General features: G+C 40.3%; 1 protein-coding gene across 4 annotated transcripts in view; it reads left to right on the forward strand.

Annotated features, from left to right (window-relative positions):
• The window catches only part of SLC25A12 (solute carrier family 25 member 12), a 206523-nt gene that overhangs the window by 94895 nt on the left and 92363 nt on the right, over window positions 1-19265 (forward strand). Inside the window, exons 1-2 of one of the 4 annotated variants that reach the window (XM_066279359.1) lie at window positions 12203-12223; window positions 13386-13439. Coding sequence is in view for 2 of the 4 variants with exons in the window: in XM_066279357.1 (XP_066135454.1) it covers window positions 12442-12453; window positions 13386-13439 (66 nt within the window). In the remaining 2 variants the exon portion in view is untranslated. Of the gene's footprint in view, window positions 1-12202; window positions 12224-12299; window positions 12454-12718; window positions 13071-13385; window positions 13440-19265 lie in introns of those variants that run through there. The other 3 variants (XM_066279357.1, XM_066279358.1, XM_066279356.1) reach the window with 3 other exon arrangements.

Below are 19265 nucleotides of genomic sequence, written 5' to 3' on the forward strand. Positions count from 1 at the left end.
CAGAGAGGTAATAGTAAAATTACCAGAACAGAAAATGTATTTACTTTTTCAGTAGGATTTTCCCCCTCTTTTTAAATTTATATTTTAGCCTGACCAGGCAGTGGCACAGTGAAACCAGACAGTAATGCAGTGGATAGAGCATCAGCCTAGGATGCAGAGGACCCAGGTTCAAAACCTCAAGGTCACTGGCTTGAGCGCAGGCTCACCCAGCTTGAGCACAGGCTCACCTGCTTGAGTATGGGGTCACTGGCTTGAGCATGTTGTAATCACAGACATGACCCCACAGTTACTGGCTTGAGTCCAAAGGTTGCTTGCTTCCTGGTTTGATCCCATGGTCACTGGCTTGAGCGAGAGGTCACTGGCTTGGCTGGAGCCCTCAGTCAAGGCACATATGGGAAAGCAATCAATGAACAACTAAGGTGCTGCAATGAAGAATTGATGCTTCTCATCTCTCTTCCTTTCTGCCTGTCTGTCCCTATCTGTCCCTCTGTCTCTCTCTTGCTAAAAAATAAAAAAACCAAATTTATATTTTAGTTTATTCTAAAGGAAATTTCAAAAGTGAATATTACTACCATGGAATAATATACCTATGAAAAGGAAAATGCTGTTCTGATATGTATGAAAAAGACAGCATAGTGGTGTGGAAAGTTAAAGCCCTACAACTCTTAAGTTCTACTTCTTCATGATTGTGACCTTGTTTTATCTATTAAGTGGAGATAATAGGTACCACAGTGGGTGGTATGAAAATCAAATGGAAGAATTATCAAAGAGGTTTGTAAACTCTAAAATTCTATTTTAGTATGAGGTGGTATTAGTTGATAACATTTATTCTAGAATATAAGGTCTAGAAAAGACATTTTTCTCTGGAGAAAAAGGCCATATTCCATCTTAGAAATGAATTAGCAACCATATGTTTGCCACAGGTTCAAGAGTATGTAGACTAATAAATATTGCTGTTATGTCTTGATACCTCCTGAAGGGATATTTTCTACAGACATGGCATTAAACATATGGTCATCAGAAAGTGGAGACAGGAAATCTGAGATCTAAAAGATAAATGTGGGTACTTAATATGTCTTCATTTTGAAATAAATACAGAAATATAACTAATTAACTCATTTGTTTAGCTCATAGTGCTAATCGTATGGGAGTGAAGTATGAGTTTCAGTTCCCAGAACTCTTATCCAGAATCCCTTACCCAGCTAGATGACTTTCATATGGGATACACATTATGTTATTTTATTTGTATAAAGAAGTATAGTTTGACATAACCATAAAAAATATTTGAAATATACCTAACATGTTTCACTGTGGCTACCTTTAGGAGAGGGGATTTTGAGGTGGGGATTAATGAGGGATTTTTTTTTTCTACAGAGACAGACTGAGAGTCAGAGAGAGGGATAGATATGGACAGACAGGAATGGAGAGAGATGAGAAGCATCAATCATTTGTTTTTCGTTGCGACACCTTAGTTATTCATTGATTGCTTTCTCATACGTGCCTTGACTGTGGGGCTACAGTAAAATGCACAAGACTGCTGCAGGGAGACGACAAATGTCCAAGTCATTCAAATAGTATCAGTATGATATAATCATTTTAGGTTTTGCTTTGCTTTCTGTTAAATAGATTAGAGCCTGTCCAGGCGGTGGCGCAGTGGATAGAGCGTCGGACTGGGATGTGGAGGACCCAGGTTTGAGACCGCAAGGTCGCCAGCTTGAGTGCAGGCTCATCTGGTTTGAGCAAAGCTCACCAGCTTGGATCCAGGGTTGCTAGCTCGAGCAAGGGGTTACTCGGTCTACTGTAGCCCCACAGTCAAGGCACATATGAGAAAGCAATCGATGAACAACTAAAGTGCCACAACAAAAAACTGATGATTGATGCTTCTCGTCTCTCTCTGTTCAATCTGTCTGTCCCTATCTATCCTTCTCTCTGACTCTCTCTCTCTGTCTCTGTAAAATAAATAAATAAATAAAATAAATTTAAAAATAAATAAAGTAGATTAGATATGTTTAAATGACAACTTTCATTACTATTAGGAGATTTAATTGTGAGTCCATATGAAATCACAAGTAAAATTTGTGTAGTTATATGTTTAGCATCTTATGACACCTTATTAATTTATTAAAAGTAAATAAATACTTACCTAAATCATTACTGGGACAGATAAGAGCAATAGCTGTAATTTCAAATGTCACTCTTTACTGAGCCTTACTTTATTTTTATGCTATCTAGTTCATGTATATTTTCCATTAGGGTCATGTACAATAGAGATTTAAAAAAACAAAAGAGTAGCCATAAACTTTTTATCACTTACCAATCTTGAGTTAAGAAGGGTTTAGGGTATTCCTAGGTATGAGCAATATGCCACAAAGAATTGCAAGAGATTCTTACCCTGTTCCAGTGTCCTAAAATATTCCAATGTGAGAAGAATACTTTATAAATGAGCCCTCATACAAATATTATCAATGATGCTATAGAAATTGGAGTTCGAGATAAACTAGGTTAGAGTAAATGATTTCACATCAGCTGGGCCTAAAGGAATCTTCACTAGTGGGTTCAAAGACTTGTTTTTTAAAATAGCTGCACTATTGCCTGACCTGTGGTGGCGCAGTGGATAAAATGTCGACCTGGAAATGCTGAGGTCGCCGGTTCGAAACCCTGGGCTTGCCTGGTCAAGACACATATGGGAGTTGATGCTTCCAGCTCCTCCCCCTTCTCTCTCTCTCTCTCTCTCTCTCTCTCTCTCTCTCCCTCCCTCTGTCCTCTCTAAAAAGGAATAAATAAATAATTTTAAAAAATAGCTGCACTATTAACAATGATACGCATGGACTCCCTGCAAACTGGAATGATTGCAGATGATGGAAAAAGTCAAGCATAATCATTTTTAATGGAAAAGGGAGAAACTGAGAGATCACACTGTGTTTAGTCTTTAACTTTTAAATAATATGGTATTAATCTTTGAAAAACAACCACCAAAAGAAAAACAACCCAAAACAAAAAATATTAATTTTCAGGTCCACAGAGGGTGGCCAAGTATTCATCATCCAAAATGGATTTATGAAAATCAAGCTTACTAAATACACTTTTTATTTCTTAAAACAAATAAAGGCATAAAGAAGTGTAATAGTAGGTTTACTTAGATATATCATATTGCTGAGCCTATGTGAAATTGTGATTTAGAGAAAATTCGGTTATTTGCTCCAGGCTTGTTTAATATAGGGTGGAGCAAAAGTAGGTTTACAGTTGTGAGTGAAACGGTTTTATCCTTGTATTATTATTCCTTGATATTTCATACAAATAGCTGTAAACCTACTTCTGCCCCACCCTGTATATTTAGATTACTCATACAATTATACTTGCCACATACATACAATGTCAAATTCTGATTCGTTCACTTAACGTTATATCAGAAATTACACACTGCCTGACCTGTGGTGGCGCAGTGGATAAAGCGTCAACCTGGAAATGCTGAGGTCGCTGGTTCAAAACCCTGGGCTTACCTGGTCAAGGCACATATGGGAGTTGATGCTTCCTGCTCCTCCCTCCCCCTTCTCTCTCTCTCTCTCTCTCTCTCTCACACACACACACACACACACACTCACTCTCCTCTCTAAAAAAAATTAATAAAAGAAATTACACACCACTCTTACTTTTATGTGACCAGGTTACTAAGGAATCTGAACTTGGTGTGGGTATAAACATAAAATGTCTAGTTTTTCTCTAGTCACTGTTCCTATTCTATTATGTTGAACACCCTCTCTTCCTGGGAAGATTTCATAGTTTTCTGGTCTTTTAAATTAATCAAAGTCTAGCCTGGCCTACTTTAAAACATTGCTGTTTTAAAACCTCCTCCATAGCTGGCCAAAGTTGTAGCCACTAGGATCTGAAATGAGGAAGAGAGTACATTATAGTCAAGTTTTTGCTTATTTTCCTTCTCTAAACCCCTAAGGATTGGGCCAGGAAGAGTGTCCCATTCTGGGATATTTTTTCCTCTTTCCTTTTCAAGGCTAACTCTTCTGGTGTTGGGGGCTAGAAGTCAGAATAGAGGAGAAATGAATGTTATTTAAGTAGCCTTTGTTTTGGTCCTCTCTGCTTGTTCAGCCGACGCTGACTGCCATCAATGCTTTTACTGCCTCTCACATAGCATGCATTCTTAATTCCTTGGCTGAAAAGGATCTTGCAATGTACTAAATTCCCTGATAAGGAAATTCTGGATTCTTGCTACTGTTGTCTCCTTTGTTAGTAGGCCTCTCCCCTGTGTAGAACACTGCAAAAAAAATTCAAGCCCTGATATTTTTCTGGTGTCACTTGAGCTATAAGAAATTCATGTATGGCAATCTCTTGTGTGGCAATAAATGTGCCCAATACAGTGGACACACATAGTCCTATTAGCTAACATATCATCATGGAATAAAATTTAAAATGTGAGCCAATACAGCCCTGGCTGGTGGCTCAGTGAATTCATATGCTGAGTTGGCTCAGTGTCAGCTCAGTGTATGAATGTCCCAGGTCAGGTCACACAGGAGAAGCTACCATATGCTTCTCCCCCCCCATCCCTATTCTCTCCCTCTTCCCCTTCTGCAATGGCTTGATTGATTTGAGCATGGCCCTGGGTGCTGAGGTTGGCTTGGTTGGTTCCAACTGAGAGTGTCAGCCTCAGGTGCTAAAAATAGCTTGATACTCGAGCACTGGCCCCAGATGGGGTTGCCAAGTTGATCCCAGCTGGGGGTCATGCGAGAGTCTGTCTCACTATCTCTCCTCCTCTCACCTGAAAAATAAAATAAAATAAAATGTGAGCAAACGCCAATGCTTTTCATATAAGGTGGGGGAATAATGGGGAATGAGAACTAATATAAAGTATAACAGCTATTAAATCTCCTTCTGTAAGTAGCCATGAGGTCTAAGTTGGTAATCATAACTTTCTTTTTCAATCCTTCATTGCATGTCCTCTAATCCCTCTGTACCTTGGTCTAATTCTTTATCTAGTGCAGGACCTAAACCTTAATTCCTAAATGATCTGTGTCCTCTATCAACTTACCTTTATTGGGTTGGCTATCTTTATTGAGTTTCCTCAGTGGGGTTTCAGACTCTTTGTCCCATTGTATTGTAGAACAGCAATCTAATTTCCCCTTGATGATTGGGACTTATTATCACATGGCTGTGGTGACCCTTTTCTGCCTTTAACTCTACAGCTTTGGAAGTCCCAGATGGCAGGGGGCAGTCTCAGTTTCTAATTCGCTTGATGGTGTTTTCTGATGGAATCATTCCTCCCTTGGATACAGGACCTCAAAAATCATGAGCCCAAGGTTGTGAGGAAGAGGGGCAAAAATTTCTTCAGTGACCCCTTGAGAGGGGCCATTTTCATTTCCTCCTCTTGGTCCATGGATCTGTGTTTTCTGGCTACAGGATATTCTCTTTATCTCTAATGTTCTGATATTTTATGATTTGTCTTCATATTGAATCTTTTTCATTCATTATTCTAGATACACAGAGGATACTTTGAAACTCAAATTCATCTTTTAGATATGGAAAAATTTGTATTTATCTCTATGTTAATTTCTTCCCCATCATTTCAAATGTCTATTTTCTCTGAACAACTAGTAGTCAATTATCAGGCCCCCTGGGTGAATTTTCTATATTTAAATATTTTTCCTTCCATTGTTTGTATATTGTTCTACTTTCTGAGAGATTTTTCACATTTTTATTATAATCTTTTTACTAACCTTTTAACTACCACTTAATAGCTGTATAACTTTGAGAATGTAGCATAATATCTCAGTCTCAATTTTCTCATCTTTGAAATGGAGATAACATGAGATAACTGTTCATCAGTATCTCTTGAATTTGGTTAGCTCAAGTGATCTTTGGGCCATTTACAGGATAATTTCTGACCTATAGAACTGAGAACCAGATCCTGGATATTGGTGACTTTACCACATTAGGCCTTTTTGGGAAGATCTAGCATTTGGCACTTAGCAGTATACCTCTCTATCTCATTATGCCCTTCCAACTCAACAATTTTTAAAGCCCTATCTCCAGTTTTGCTTATCTCTGTATCTGTGCTCATATGGCTATGTTTTTATCTTAATTTAATGTTTTGTAAGAAACTCTTACTCTTAAGAAAAGAAGTGATATGGGGAGTGATTCATAAAGATAGTCTCCCCTTGCCTGACCAGGCGGTGGCGCAGTGGATAGAGCGTTGGACTGGGATGCAGAGGACCCAGGTTCGGGACCCCGAGGTTGCCAGCTTGAGCGCGGGCTCATCTGGTTTGAGGAAAAGCCCACCAGCTTGAACCCAAGGTCGCTGGCTCCAGCAAGGGGTTACTCGGTCTGCTGAAGGCCCGCGGTTAAGGCACATATGAGAAAGCAATCAATGAACAACTAAGGTGTTGCAACGCGCAATGAAAAACTAATGATTGATGCTTCTCATCTCTCTCCGTTCCTGTCTGTCTGTCCCTGTCTATCCCTCTATCTGACTCACTCTCTGTCTCTGTAAAAAAAAAAAAAAAAAGATAGTCTTCCCTTAAAGTATGTATTTATTCTTTCTCAATAATTTTTATTGAACACTGCTACATGGCTAGTGCTGTGCAAATTGCTAGGAATACAGAGCTTTTTGTTTCACCTTTTCCTTAATTATTTATATTGAGCATCTACTATGCTTGAGAATCTAGGTGAGTTCACAGTTCAGTGCCGTATTTTTAAACTATGGGTTATGATAACAATTCAGTATGTTTTAACCAGAATTAGAAAAAAAAAAGGAGTAAAGTAGTACAGAATAATAAATCCCATAGTATTTGTATCTAGTAAAGTTAATATTGCTTAATGAAATTTTTATTTCAGTGTGTACTGGAGTTATAATAAAAATGTACTTTTTACTATATAGGTCTGGGTCAATAAAATTTGAAAGCCACCAGTATAGGAGACAATAAGCAAACAAATATTCCCTTAGATAGGGAGGGTGAGGGGGTTAAGGATTATTTTCTGGAGGAGATTCTTGAGCTGTATCTTAAAGCGTAGGCAAATTAGAATAAATGTGGAGTAAAATATTCCCAGCAAAGGAAATAGCATAAAGGTTCAAAAGTCCTTGTGACTAAAGGAACAAGTAAAGTAGTAGTAAAACATAATTAAGAGGAAGGGGCCAGATCAGGAAGTTTCCACTTTTCACCATACATAGGAGTTTGAAGTCAATAGAGGGCTATTGAAGGATGGTGAAGTGACAAATTTTTTTTTTTCTTCATTTTTCTGAAGCTGGAAACAGGGAGAGACAGTCAGACAGACTCCCGCATGTGCCCGACCAGGATCCACTCGGCACGCCCACCATGGGGCAAAGCTCTTCCCACCAGGGGGCGATGCTCTGCCCCTCCGGGGCGTCGCTCTGCCACGACCAGAGCCACTCTAGCCCCTGGGGCAGAGGCCACAGAGCCATCCCCAGCGCCCGGGCCATCTTTGCTCCAATGGAGCCTTGGCTGTGGGAGGGGAAGAGAGAGACAGAGAGGAAAGCGCGGCGGAGGGGTAGAGAAGCAAATGGGCGCTTCTCCTGTGTTCCCTGGCCGGGAATCGAACCCGGGTCCTCCGCATGCTAGGCCGACGCTCTACCGCTGAGCCAACCGGCCAGGGCGAAGTGACAAAATTTAATTTGTTTGAGATAGAATACTTGACAGCACTGTGGAGAATGGATTTGAGGATAGTGACAGGAGGTAGAGAGTGGAGAACTGGTGTCTTGGAGAGCAATTAGGAGGCATAATTAATGCTATTATAATAAAGAGAAGAGATTTTAAAGGCACTGAAGGGGATAGAAAACACAGGAATGGGTTACTATTTGGATGTGAGGGGTAAGGTATATTCTCATACCCAGCTTACTGGCTTGAACAACTAAGGCAATGGTACTGGTCTTCACTTAGGAAATATAAGAGGACTAATGGCTAGCAGTAGAGTGACCAGCTAGGAAAATATCATTAAAAATTTAATTAGTACCTACATAGCTAATGTCAGGCATTGAGATAACTGTTAGTTGAATAAGTGTTAGTGTATGGATAAAGGAGAAAGGATACAGTAATAAGACATACTCTGGAAGGAACAGAGAAATGGTGAATTCAAGAAGTGGTCAATGATGGCTTCTGTAAAACCTGCTTATATCATCCAGCTTGAATTGATTTTATTTCTTTTTATAAATTTGTATTGCATAAATTTACCACACAGTTGAGCATATGGATTATTTTTCTTTTTTTTCCTTTTCCTTTTTCATTTTTTAAAATTAATTAATTAATTTTTTTATAGAGACAGAGAGAGAGATAGATAGGGACAGACAGGAACGAAAAGAGATGAGAAGCATCAATCATTAGTTTTTCGTTGCAACACCTTAGTTGTTCATTGATTGCTTTCTCATATGTGCCTTGACTGAGGGGCTACAGCAGACCAAGTAATACCTTGCTCAAGCTAGCGACCTTGGGTCCAAGCTGGTGAGCTTTGCTCAAACCAGATGAGCCCGTGCTCAAGCTGGCAACCTCGGGGTCTCAAACCTGGGTCCTCTGCATCCCAGTCCGATGCTCTATTCACTGCGCCACCACCTGGTCAGGCTTTATTTTTTTAATTATTGATTTTGAGAGAGAGAGTAGAAGCTGGAAGCATCAACTCATAGTAGTTGCTTCCTGTATGTGCCTTGATCAGGCAACCCAGGGTTTCAAACCAGTAACCTCAGCATTCCAGGTCAATGCTTTATCCACTGCACCACCACAAATCATGCAGCATGTAACTTTATAATACACAGTAATAATGTGTTCCAATAGAAAATAATCTCTTCATTATAAATAAATGTCTTTTTTACATCCTCCCCTTGTAAAGTAACAAAATAAACACCTTGAGATCCCTACTTAGGGTAACTTCATAAAATAAGATAGAGCAGAGTCTCAGGGTCATTAGGTCCTAGTACAATGATGAGCAATCTTTTGAGCTTGGTGTGTCAAAATTCGCCAAAAAACTGAGCATAACTCAGGTGGTGTGTCACTTCAAGAAAAAAACCATAATTTCATGATATTTATAGTTTAAATAACAAAAATGTGTAATTTTATTTATTTATTTATTTATTGTATTTTTCTGAAGTTGGAAACGAGGAGGCAGTCAGACAGACTCCCGCATGCACCCAACCGGGATCCACCGGGCATGCCCACCAGAGGGCGATGCTCTGCCCATCCGGGGTGTTGCTCTGTTGCAACCAGAGCCATTCTAGCGCCCCAGGCAGAGGCCACAGAGCCATCCCCAGCACTGGGGCCAACTTTGCTCCAATGGAGCCTTGGCTGCAGGAGGGGAAGAGAGAGAGAGAGGAAGGAGAGGGGGAAGGGTGGAGAAGCAGATGGGCGCTTCTCCTTTGTGCCCTGGCCGGGGATCAAACCTGGGACTCCCGCACACCAGTCTGACGCTCTACCACTGAGCCAACCGGCCAGGGCCCAAAAATGTATAATTGTAATATATAACTGTATTTAATAAACCAAAAAGTAATTATTTAACTTACCTGCTTAGTGACTTCTTTGTTCATCTGTCAGTCGGTTTCTTTTGTTGCTCTTGATATTATTAACTTGTGTGGGTGGGGTGCCATGAACTAAGATAAGTGAGGGGTAGGGGGAATTCTTTAACTAACCTCCCTATTAGTGACTTTTTTGTTGCCGAATTTCATTGGCTAAATCTTCAACTGAAGGTTGGTATTTTGTATACTTCAAGCCCAAGCAAGTGCTACTAACTTCTTCTGTCAATCTGTTTCTTTTGTTGGTTTTGATATTATTTAATGCTGAGAATAAGGTCTCACAAAAGTACGCAAAGGGAAAAATTGCGAGTAAAGCCATTGCTATATTTTTCAGGGTGCTAAAAGTGTCTGGTAATCGATTCCAGGCACTCTAAATTTCCTGTTCGTAGTGGCACTCCTCTTGATTCTCCAGGCGGCACCTTTCCAGATTCTCAAGCTTTGACCTCAAGTTGACAAACACCTGAGCCCAGATGCTGTCTTGAAATTCTGCAAGTTGCATCTTATGTAAATTAAGATGGCTGCTGCTATTTCTAATGGCGGGAAACAGCACCCATAGCACAGGCCCTCGCCTCTCTCAGCCTCCTCCTCACTTATCTCAGTAATGATGGTCAATTAGAAATCCACAACACCCCAGAACAGTAGATTGGATGATGGTTGCTGTGGTTATGTGGTTGCTAGTAATGGCAATCTCAGGTCCCCAGAGATGCGTCCCCCGCGGCATTCCACAGCCCCCTGCTCCTCTGGTCAGTAGTGAGGTCAAGGATCCCCTAACAGCCTAACTGGAAGTCCCAGCACTAGACGCTCTGTGCCGGAGTTCTGTTGTTTTGGCCTACAGACCTCTGGCACAGAGTGTCTACACTACAGCAAATGTTTTATTCTTGGCTACTGCACCTGGCCGCGCCGAGGATGAAATGTCCTTCTAGGCATGCGGCTCCATACTTCTCTGGTATGCGGCCACATGTGGCCACATTTCATCAAAAATGGCTACGCATGTCAGTGCTGACACGCATGTCATAGGTTTGCCATCATGGTTGTAGTAGAACAAAACGTAAATTTGTACATCTTTATATCCAATTACATTATTAAAAAACTCAACAGACTGAAGAAAGATGTAGTGGTGGTAGACAGTTAAATCAAGTGCGACAGAAAAGCTCATTTTAGGAGTACTAGTAATGAAGCATTCCTTATCAACAATTGCCATTTGTCACTCCTCATTCCTTATGTTGGGCAGATAAAATATATTATGCTCACTTTGTTAAAGATGGCGCTGCCCATGTGGAAGCCCGTCGCCCAGGTGATATTAATGTGTGTTGGGGGCCGTCTGTGGGCAGGCAGGATCCTTGTAGTTAGAACTAAGCCTTTCCCACTCTTTTTGATGTGGGGTGATGCAATCCCATCATGCCTCAGATAAGTGACTTTGTATTAGAGACTTCCCTATTTTGTATATTGGATTAAAGGTTTTGATTTCTATAAAACACTATAAAATGGGGGCAGAACAGGAGCTTACTCTTTCTTGGTTCCTGAGATTAGTATTAGAGGAGAGAGCAGAGTAAGGCCACGTGGAGGAGAGGAGATGCAGCCAAGATGGCAGAGTGCTGAAAGAGAAGCCAGTTAGTGCAGAGTTTGTGCAGAGAGAAGATGGGGAACAAAGGAGAATGAGGCTAATGAGCTAGAAACCTTTGATTCTAGGAAACTCGGATAAGTCGCCTTACACCTTATTTCTCTTAGATACTTAGCACAAATATAACTAATGAGACTGAAGGATAAAGAGAAGCCTTTTATGAGATTCAACATTGAAAATGTAAAAGACAGAGAAATTACAGAGCTAAGTGAGGTTAAGATAAATCTTGGAGTTGTTACTTTAAAAAAAATTTTTAAACAGGGAGAATGCTTGGTTTAAAAACACAAACAAAAATACATTTAGGTTTGGGATAGTGTGGAAGCATTGACCATCTGTAAATTCTTAGAGGGTAGGGACTATCTGTTGTCTTTAAAAGCAGAACTGTGTCTAGTGTATAATAGGTGCCCAGTAAATGTTTGTTGAATGAATCAGTATGTTGCTCAATATAGTCATAAAGGTAGGACTCAGTTTTAGAGACATTATTTTGGTTCAAGGGCTAGCTACTACTTAGGTAGAACTGTAAATGTTTATGTAGGGGCAAATTGGGCCCGGATTCAGTGCCAGCACAGCGTAAGACAAATGGAGTTTGTTTCCTATTTGCGTTTGTGCTGCACCTCATTGCACAAAAGATTAGTTGACTGGGAATGTGGAGTGAGTCTAATAAAAGCTTGATAATAGTACATGAAGCCCAAATATATTAAGCATATTCATCCTGTGCCAATTTAGGGGCATATTTCTCAAGTTAAGTTTACTAAACTTTTCCCTAGAGTGAGTGGTTCCCAATCTTTTTTATTGTTAGTATCTGCCATTTAGTTGTCATTACTTCATTTATTATTATCGGAACATGTTCTTTGATCCTTTGAAATATTGCTCAATCTAGGCCCCAAGTGTTCCTTTAAGTCTCAGGGTAAAATGACTTTGGCTGTAGTCCGTGCCCAAAGCCACACCCAATTAGAGGCCTTAGGAAACCCGGGGCTTTCCTGGCCGCGACTCAGCTGTCAGCAGCCACGCGGTGCATCGGAATCGCACGGCTGACGCTCCCGTCTTATACCCTTGGGAGGCGAGGCCCTTCCTCTGCGTAGCCGGTGGGTGTACCTCCTCCAGGTCCCAAAGCCAGTTCTCTTTTCTGAACCCCGCGCGGGGCGCTCTTTCCGCCCCGCCCGTCCCGAATCATTTGCATAGGGACGCGCGCTGCGCCGGCGAGCTGGAGGGCGGGCGCGGCCAGAGAGGTGGCGCGCGCGCGCGCGCCCTGACAGCTGGGCCCTGCTCGCTCCCTCGCTCGTCCCCGGCTTCCGAGCTCAGCATGGCGGTCAAGGTGACTCCAACTCTCTGCTGCTGCCTTTATTGCATAAGAGACATTCTGAGGACCCATCTTGCAGCCCTTTACTTTCCCCCATTTTCTTCTTTGCCTCTTTCTTAGATAGCATGTCCTGGGGCTTCTGCCCGGGGAGTAGAGCTGTGCGGGGCTTGGACCGGAGGGAGAAGATGCCTGGTTGGGGGAGGGGAAGGAGGAGTGATTTTGAGTTGGAGGGGCTTGTGAAAACCATGGGTCGGTAATGGAAGAGTAGTGTCCTGCTCTGAGTGCATGGGTTTGTGAGCCCGGAATTGGAGGGCGTAGGAAAAGGAGTAGGAGGAAGTGGCTTGTAAAGTCGGGGTACCTAAGGCATCTCTGTGTTGCGGTAGGTTAGGGCGTAATTAGGTAATTTGGGCTTTCACTAGGGTCTGAGGATTGGTTGGCTTTTGCGCTGCAGGTAGCCGGGTGTTGGGAGTATTTGGAAACGTAGCAGCTTTCATATTTTAGGTTGGGTGGAGAATGAGAGGGGCGCAGTGTGGATTGTTTTCCATGGGTAATAAAGGCTGCTAGGCCACGCGATTAATTTGGCTGTTTCAACTTTGCTGTTGATCTACTCTTGCTGGCCTCTTGATTTGAAGGTGGGTGGTTGCTAATTGTGTTGCTAGTGGATCTGGAATATAGTAGTATTGATTCTCACTGCCTTCCCTTTACAATCCAAATGATACCTATCTTGCATCATATCTCTATCTGAGGCTCTTCACACTTTTCTTTCCACCCTGTAGTCCAGATCTCCAGTTTGACAGTTCCTATCAGTATTAGTGCTTTTGGTTTGTTTTAAACTAATTACCTTATAAGAGATAAGAGCATTGATTGTAAACATCTGTGAACTCTAGTCTGAAGAGGTTAATGTGCCTCTAGTGAAGCATTAACTGGCTTTTTTTTTTTTCTTACAGGTGCAGACAACCAAGCGAGGTGATCCTCATGAGTTAAGAAACATATTTCTACAGGTAAATTGGCTTGTGTAGTGTGCTTTTCCACTGGAGGGAAAGGAGGTGTGAGTCTGGTCCTTTTCAGGCCTTGCCTTTCAGGAATGGTCTATTTTCATATATTCTTAAAAACATGGCTAGATAATATAGCTTATAATTCTTATTTCATTAAGGTTTGGATAAAAGTTTTCATTTGATAAAATGTTTTTCTCAAGTTATTGTTTTTTTTGGCATGACTTAAGACATGTAAAAGAACACAAAAAAGAATTTCCACCTTCTCTTAAGCACCATTACCAAAATAAAAATTTAAGATATATTGACATCGTTGTATAATTATAGGTATGTGATTAAAATTCTTTCTTTTTTTGAAAATTGCATGTTGTAAAAGTTTTTCTACGTATAAGCAATTCTCTATGTAATTTTTTTTTACAGAGATAAAAATATTATAGCTAGTCAATTTGTGTGTGTCTTTTCTCCCTTTTTAAGTATTATTATATCTGTATGCTTTGGAATTTTTGTTACAAAATATTACTGCCTTGAGGGTCTTGCCAGGATCCACCTTAACTTGTGATAAGTTTTTAGGATCAGTGACTTGGCTTTAAACTTAAAAAAAAAAAAAAAGTTGGCTTAGTTTCTTGTTTTGCTTTCTTAGCTTTCAAAAGTTCCTCATGCAAGAAGTTGTACTTAAGAAGTAGATGTAAAGAGAGACAAGCTAAGGTGTTCCACTAAATATTGTGTTTTTCTTTGAAATTTTCTTTTGAGAACTTTCTATTCAGGGCCTGAGTTCTTATACAGTAATTTTGACCTTGGGCAGGTCTCTGTTGGGTATTAGTTTTCTCTGTAAAATGAGAGGTGATCTTCAAGGTTCCTTCCAACTTCAAAAGTCTATGATTCTATATTAGGAACAGGTTCTAACATACTAATGAGCCTGGAATAGATGACATTTTTATCTGAGACATGGATTACTTAACCTACTTTTGGGGAGGAAGCTGCATAGATGACTTAGAGGAAGCATAATTTCCAGAAAAATGAAATTGTACTAGAAATGCTCTAGTTAAGGTTTGAAACCCTTATTCTTCACACAAGTTCTTGAAAATAGCCAAAAATATGTTAATATCCACACCATATATTTATATTCAATTGTTTGTGAGGAGTTCATGTGATATAATTAATTTTATTTTCTAAATTAACTAGGCATGGAAGAAGTCAGTTGAAATGTGTGATGTGTAGTGAAAAGAGCATTGACTTAAGTGTCAAGAACACTGGGTTCAATTTCCAGTCCTGCCTCTGTCTGGTTGTACCTGGAGGCTTATTCTCTGGCCTTCCTGGGCTTCATCTTCTCACGTGGGACTCAACAGGACTTAAGGGAATGGAAACAGGTCCCTCCAGTTTTAAAAATACCATGGGGGGAAAAAAATCAATGGTTCTGTATGGATTAGTTTTGGGGTGGGGGAGGGAGGAATGGAGGTACAAAGAGAGAGCTAGGACTATGCCTAGCTTTTTGACAACAATTAGATCTTTTTTACATATTATTCTGATGGTGCTCTTAGTATTTTTATATTAAAAATTTGTGGAATTCATAACTGCACATCTAGCACTAACTTTTAGGCTTTGACCCAAGAGTTACTAAGAGGAGAGAGAACAGAGAGAGTTACCTTCAGGAAGGCATAAAGCCTATCAATCTAGAAAGATTTGATAGTTAATTGAATCCATTTGAGAACAGTTACCAAGTAACATAATGGATTTTTTTAAATTTCTGCCTTGAATACTTCAAATTATAAGTACTTGTTTATTTTATTGTATTTTATTTTATAAGACAGAGAGATAGACACATAGGAAGGGAGAGAGATGAGAAGAATCAACTTGTATTTGTGGCGGTTATGTTGTTCATTGATTGCTTCTCATAACGTGCCTTGAGAGGGGATGGGGCTCCAGCCAAGCAGGTGACCCCTTGCTCAAACCAGCAACCGTAGGCTTCAAGCTAGTGACCTTTGGGCTCAAGACAGTGACCATGGGGTCAGGTCTATGATCCCATGCTCAAGTCAGCAACTCTGTGCTCAAGTTGGTGAGCCTGCGCTCAAGCTGGATGAGTCCATGTTCAAGCCAGCAACCTCGGGGTTTCACACCTAGGTCCTCAACATTCCAGCTCAGTGCTCTATCATACCAGTAGTGGTCAGGCTAGAAAGTTTTATTTTAGGTGCATATGATTTGTTAATATTTTAGAGGTAATAGGAGACTAAAAATGGATTAACTACACATTTCTTTAGCATTTAACATGTTTACCCAACAAATATTTACCAAGGAGTATTTTCTGTGTGCCATGTGTACACTTAGTTTAGTACTAGACATCAAGTTGAGTAATCAAAGGGTAGGACTGAGCCAAGACTTGTATCCTCTTTGAGACCCATTCCACTTTAGTTTGTGGTTGAGGGAATAAGAATAGTGAAGACAAATGCATAGCCTCTAGTAGAGCAATTACATTGGCTTGCCTAGGTTAGAGTGGCCATGCAATAGTAACGATAATGGTTAACATTTATAGATCATTCTACAGTGTGCTGGGCATTGGCCTGGTGCTTTAAGGGTATTATTAATTTTTATAACAGCCTTGGGAGGTAAGGTTAGTGTCCTATTAAATATATGATGTTATGACTTGATTAATGTGACTTAGTTCATAAGTGGTAGAGGCTGGATTCAAATCAAACTACAGAATCCATGCTCTTAACCCATACATTATATACCATTTGTGGGATCTTAAAACATGATAATTTTTGAAAGTTAGAGGTATGTGAGGGTCTAATGGCAGCTGTATTTGTTAAGATGTTAATGAATTTAGCAGTTTAGAACCTGAAGTTAAAAGAAGACTTCTCTGCATAAGTTGAGTTGAATAAACCCAGCATGAGATGCACAGAAGGGGATTCTATAGTTTTCTTAACCACACCAATCAAGTGTTTTCACTAGTTCTTTCAATATAGGAATTGAAGATAAATAACCTTTATCTTTAGTTTATAAAGTATTTGGCATAAACTATAGTTCTCATTTAAAAAAAAGTGTTAGGTGTTAAGGGCAAATTGGCATCATAGTAAGTCCATCCTGCAGTCAGCTAGGATGGTTGAAAAATAACCAACAAGATGAGGAAATTCAGGTTAATAAATGCCATGTTATATTCTACCAACCAGTACATTTCTAATTGCCTACTATGTGCCAGGCTAGGCATCATGCTAGGTTCCACCCTTATGGAGCTAAGATAGAGAATTTCAGTCCCATTCCAGGTAGGGTAGACAGACAATAACAAGCTCCCCCCACACACACACCAACACCAACTACAGATTATGACACGTCCAATAAGGAAATAAACAGAACGATGGAAAAGGTTGTCATTTTTTAGAGGGTGGTCAGTGAAGGCCCCTGAGGAGGTAATACTGGAGCTGAGAACACAAAGGGGGGTTGAGAGAATTCCAAACAGAGGGCTTGGGCTCACATGTGCAAAGGCCTTAGATGTGAATGGTTGGTATGCTCAACAAACAGAAAGGAGGCCTGTGTGCCTGAAACATCAGTGAGTGAGAGAGGGTGAATGTCCGGTCAGAGACGAGACTGAAGGAGCCACATCAGGCAGGGTGGTGTAGGCCACAGAGAAGTTGGACTTTTTTTTTTTTTCTTCCAGAGACAGAGAGAGGGATAGACAGGGACAGACAGACAGGAACGGAGAGATGAGAAGCATCAATTATTAGTTTTTAGTTGCGCATTGCAACACCTTAGTTGTTCACTGATTGCTTTCTCATATGTGCCTTGACCGTGGGCCTTCAGCAGACTGAGTAACCCCTTGCTTGAGCCAGAGACCTTGGGTCCAAGCTGGTGAGCTTTTGCTCAAACCAGATGAGCCCACACTCAAGCTGGTGACCTCGGGGTCTCGAACCTGGGTCCTCCCCATCCCAGTTCGATGCTCTGTCCACTGCGCCACCACCTGGTCAGGCTGGATTTTTTTTAAGGGCAATATGGAACCAGTAGATGATTCAACCAGAACGAAAATGATTCAATATATATTTATGTAAATCATGTTTAAAAAGGTAAAATTAAAATTTTTAAATTTTTAAATTTTATTTGTTGATTTTAGTGAAAGAGGAAGAGGGTGGGGAAAAAGTGAGAGAGAGAGACATGAACATTCGTGCCCTGACCTGGGATTGAACCAGCCTCCTCTGTGCTTCCAGACAATGCTCTAACCAACTGAACTATCTGGCTAGGGTGAAATGAAATTTTCTTATACCTTTCTGTGCTTTGTCATGGATGATTGCTTTGAATAGATTCATTCTTCCCATTTAATTTCTTCCTGTCCATAGGGTTCTTAGAACATCTTGAGCTGGGCCTCAAGTGACTTTTCATCCAGGAGTAACAGTGTAGCTGGAGCCTACATGGCCTTTGTAGTCTCATCTGGATTTGAATTCTTACTTTATCCCTTTTTGCTATGTGACCTTAGGTGTTTACATTACTTTTGGGGCCTATTACCTTACTTGTCTAAGAAGGCTAGCTAACCTAGCATCTCTATTTGAAGTAATGAGATAATAATGTATAAAATCGTGCCTGACATAAGGAGAACCGAGTAAAGCTTAGTTGCTTCCTTTTCTTCTAAGATGAAATGAGGACTTTTGTTTCCTGAACAGGACTTGAGTCCCTTGTTTTTCCCAGGTAACTACTGGACCTATAAAGTAACTTAAAATATTAATATGTGTTTATGACTATAAACATTTAGTCAATTAATTATGCATATTCTTGAGACATACATCTGAAGATGTTCACAAATCCCCACATTCAGAAATGCAATTATAAGAGGTAATGGCTTCTCTCAAGTCTGTGGGTTCTGAGATGGGGATAGCCATGGTCTAAGACTAGAGACCTGAGACACTGTGGAAGACACGTGCAGTTTTCTCTTGAACCCTCAGTTGCTCAGTCTGGATCCGAGAAGGAAGAATAGTCTAAGCACAGGCTTTGAAACACCAAAGCACAGTCCTGAAAGAAAGACTTGTAATTCACTTTTTATGTGTAACTTTTGAAAAATCATCATCTCCCTGTTCTGTCCAGCTCTGTTTTACTTTGTATGGCAGGTCCTCGTCATTGTGCTCAACTCCATTTCATTATAATGTTGATGAGACGCTGTAGGATTTACTTTTCTTTATATCCTTTAGCCTATGGTGAGGTTGGTTTCTATATACATCATTCTGCTGCAGTTCCAAGAACCTATTGATGATATTAAATGAGGGTTTACCATACTGCTGAAATTTTCTGAAGGTCATTCACTGAAGCCAATGCCATGGCCATTTGGGGGCTTCTAAAACTGTGATTAGTTGCTTACTGAATCACTGTTTGGTCTTAGGTACTGTTCTAAATGTTTTATACAAATCATATATAGTCCTCAGAGAAATATTATAAGGTAGGTACCATTAGTATTCTTTTTTATAGATGAAGAAACTGAGCTCCTGAAAGGTTAAGTAATTTGCTCAGTTATACAGTAAATGCAGGAAACTTGCTTTATATATTTTAATGCAATTTGCTTTCTTTTAACATAACATTGTTAGTACATATAGAATCATCTTGTTATTTTCTGTAGCCTTTTAAAAAAACTTTATTGCCTGACCTGTGGTGGCGCAGTGGATAAAGCGTCGACCTGGAAATGCTGAGGTCGCCTGTTCGAAACCCTGGGCTTGCCTGGTCAAGGCACATACGGGAGTTGATGCTTCCAGCTCCTCCCCCTTCTCTCTCACTGTCTCTCTCTCCTCTCTCTCTCTCTTTCTCCTCTCTAAAAATGAATAAATAAATAAAAAAAATTAAAAAAAAACAAAAACAAAAACTTTATTT

The sequence above is a fragment of the Saccopteryx bilineata genome, chromosome 5, assembly GCF_036850765.1.
Source record: "Saccopteryx bilineata isolate mSacBil1 chromosome 5, mSacBil1_pri_phased_curated, whole genome shotgun sequence".
Lineage (NCBI taxonomy): Eukaryota > Metazoa > Chordata > Mammalia > Chiroptera > Emballonuridae > Saccopteryx > Saccopteryx bilineata.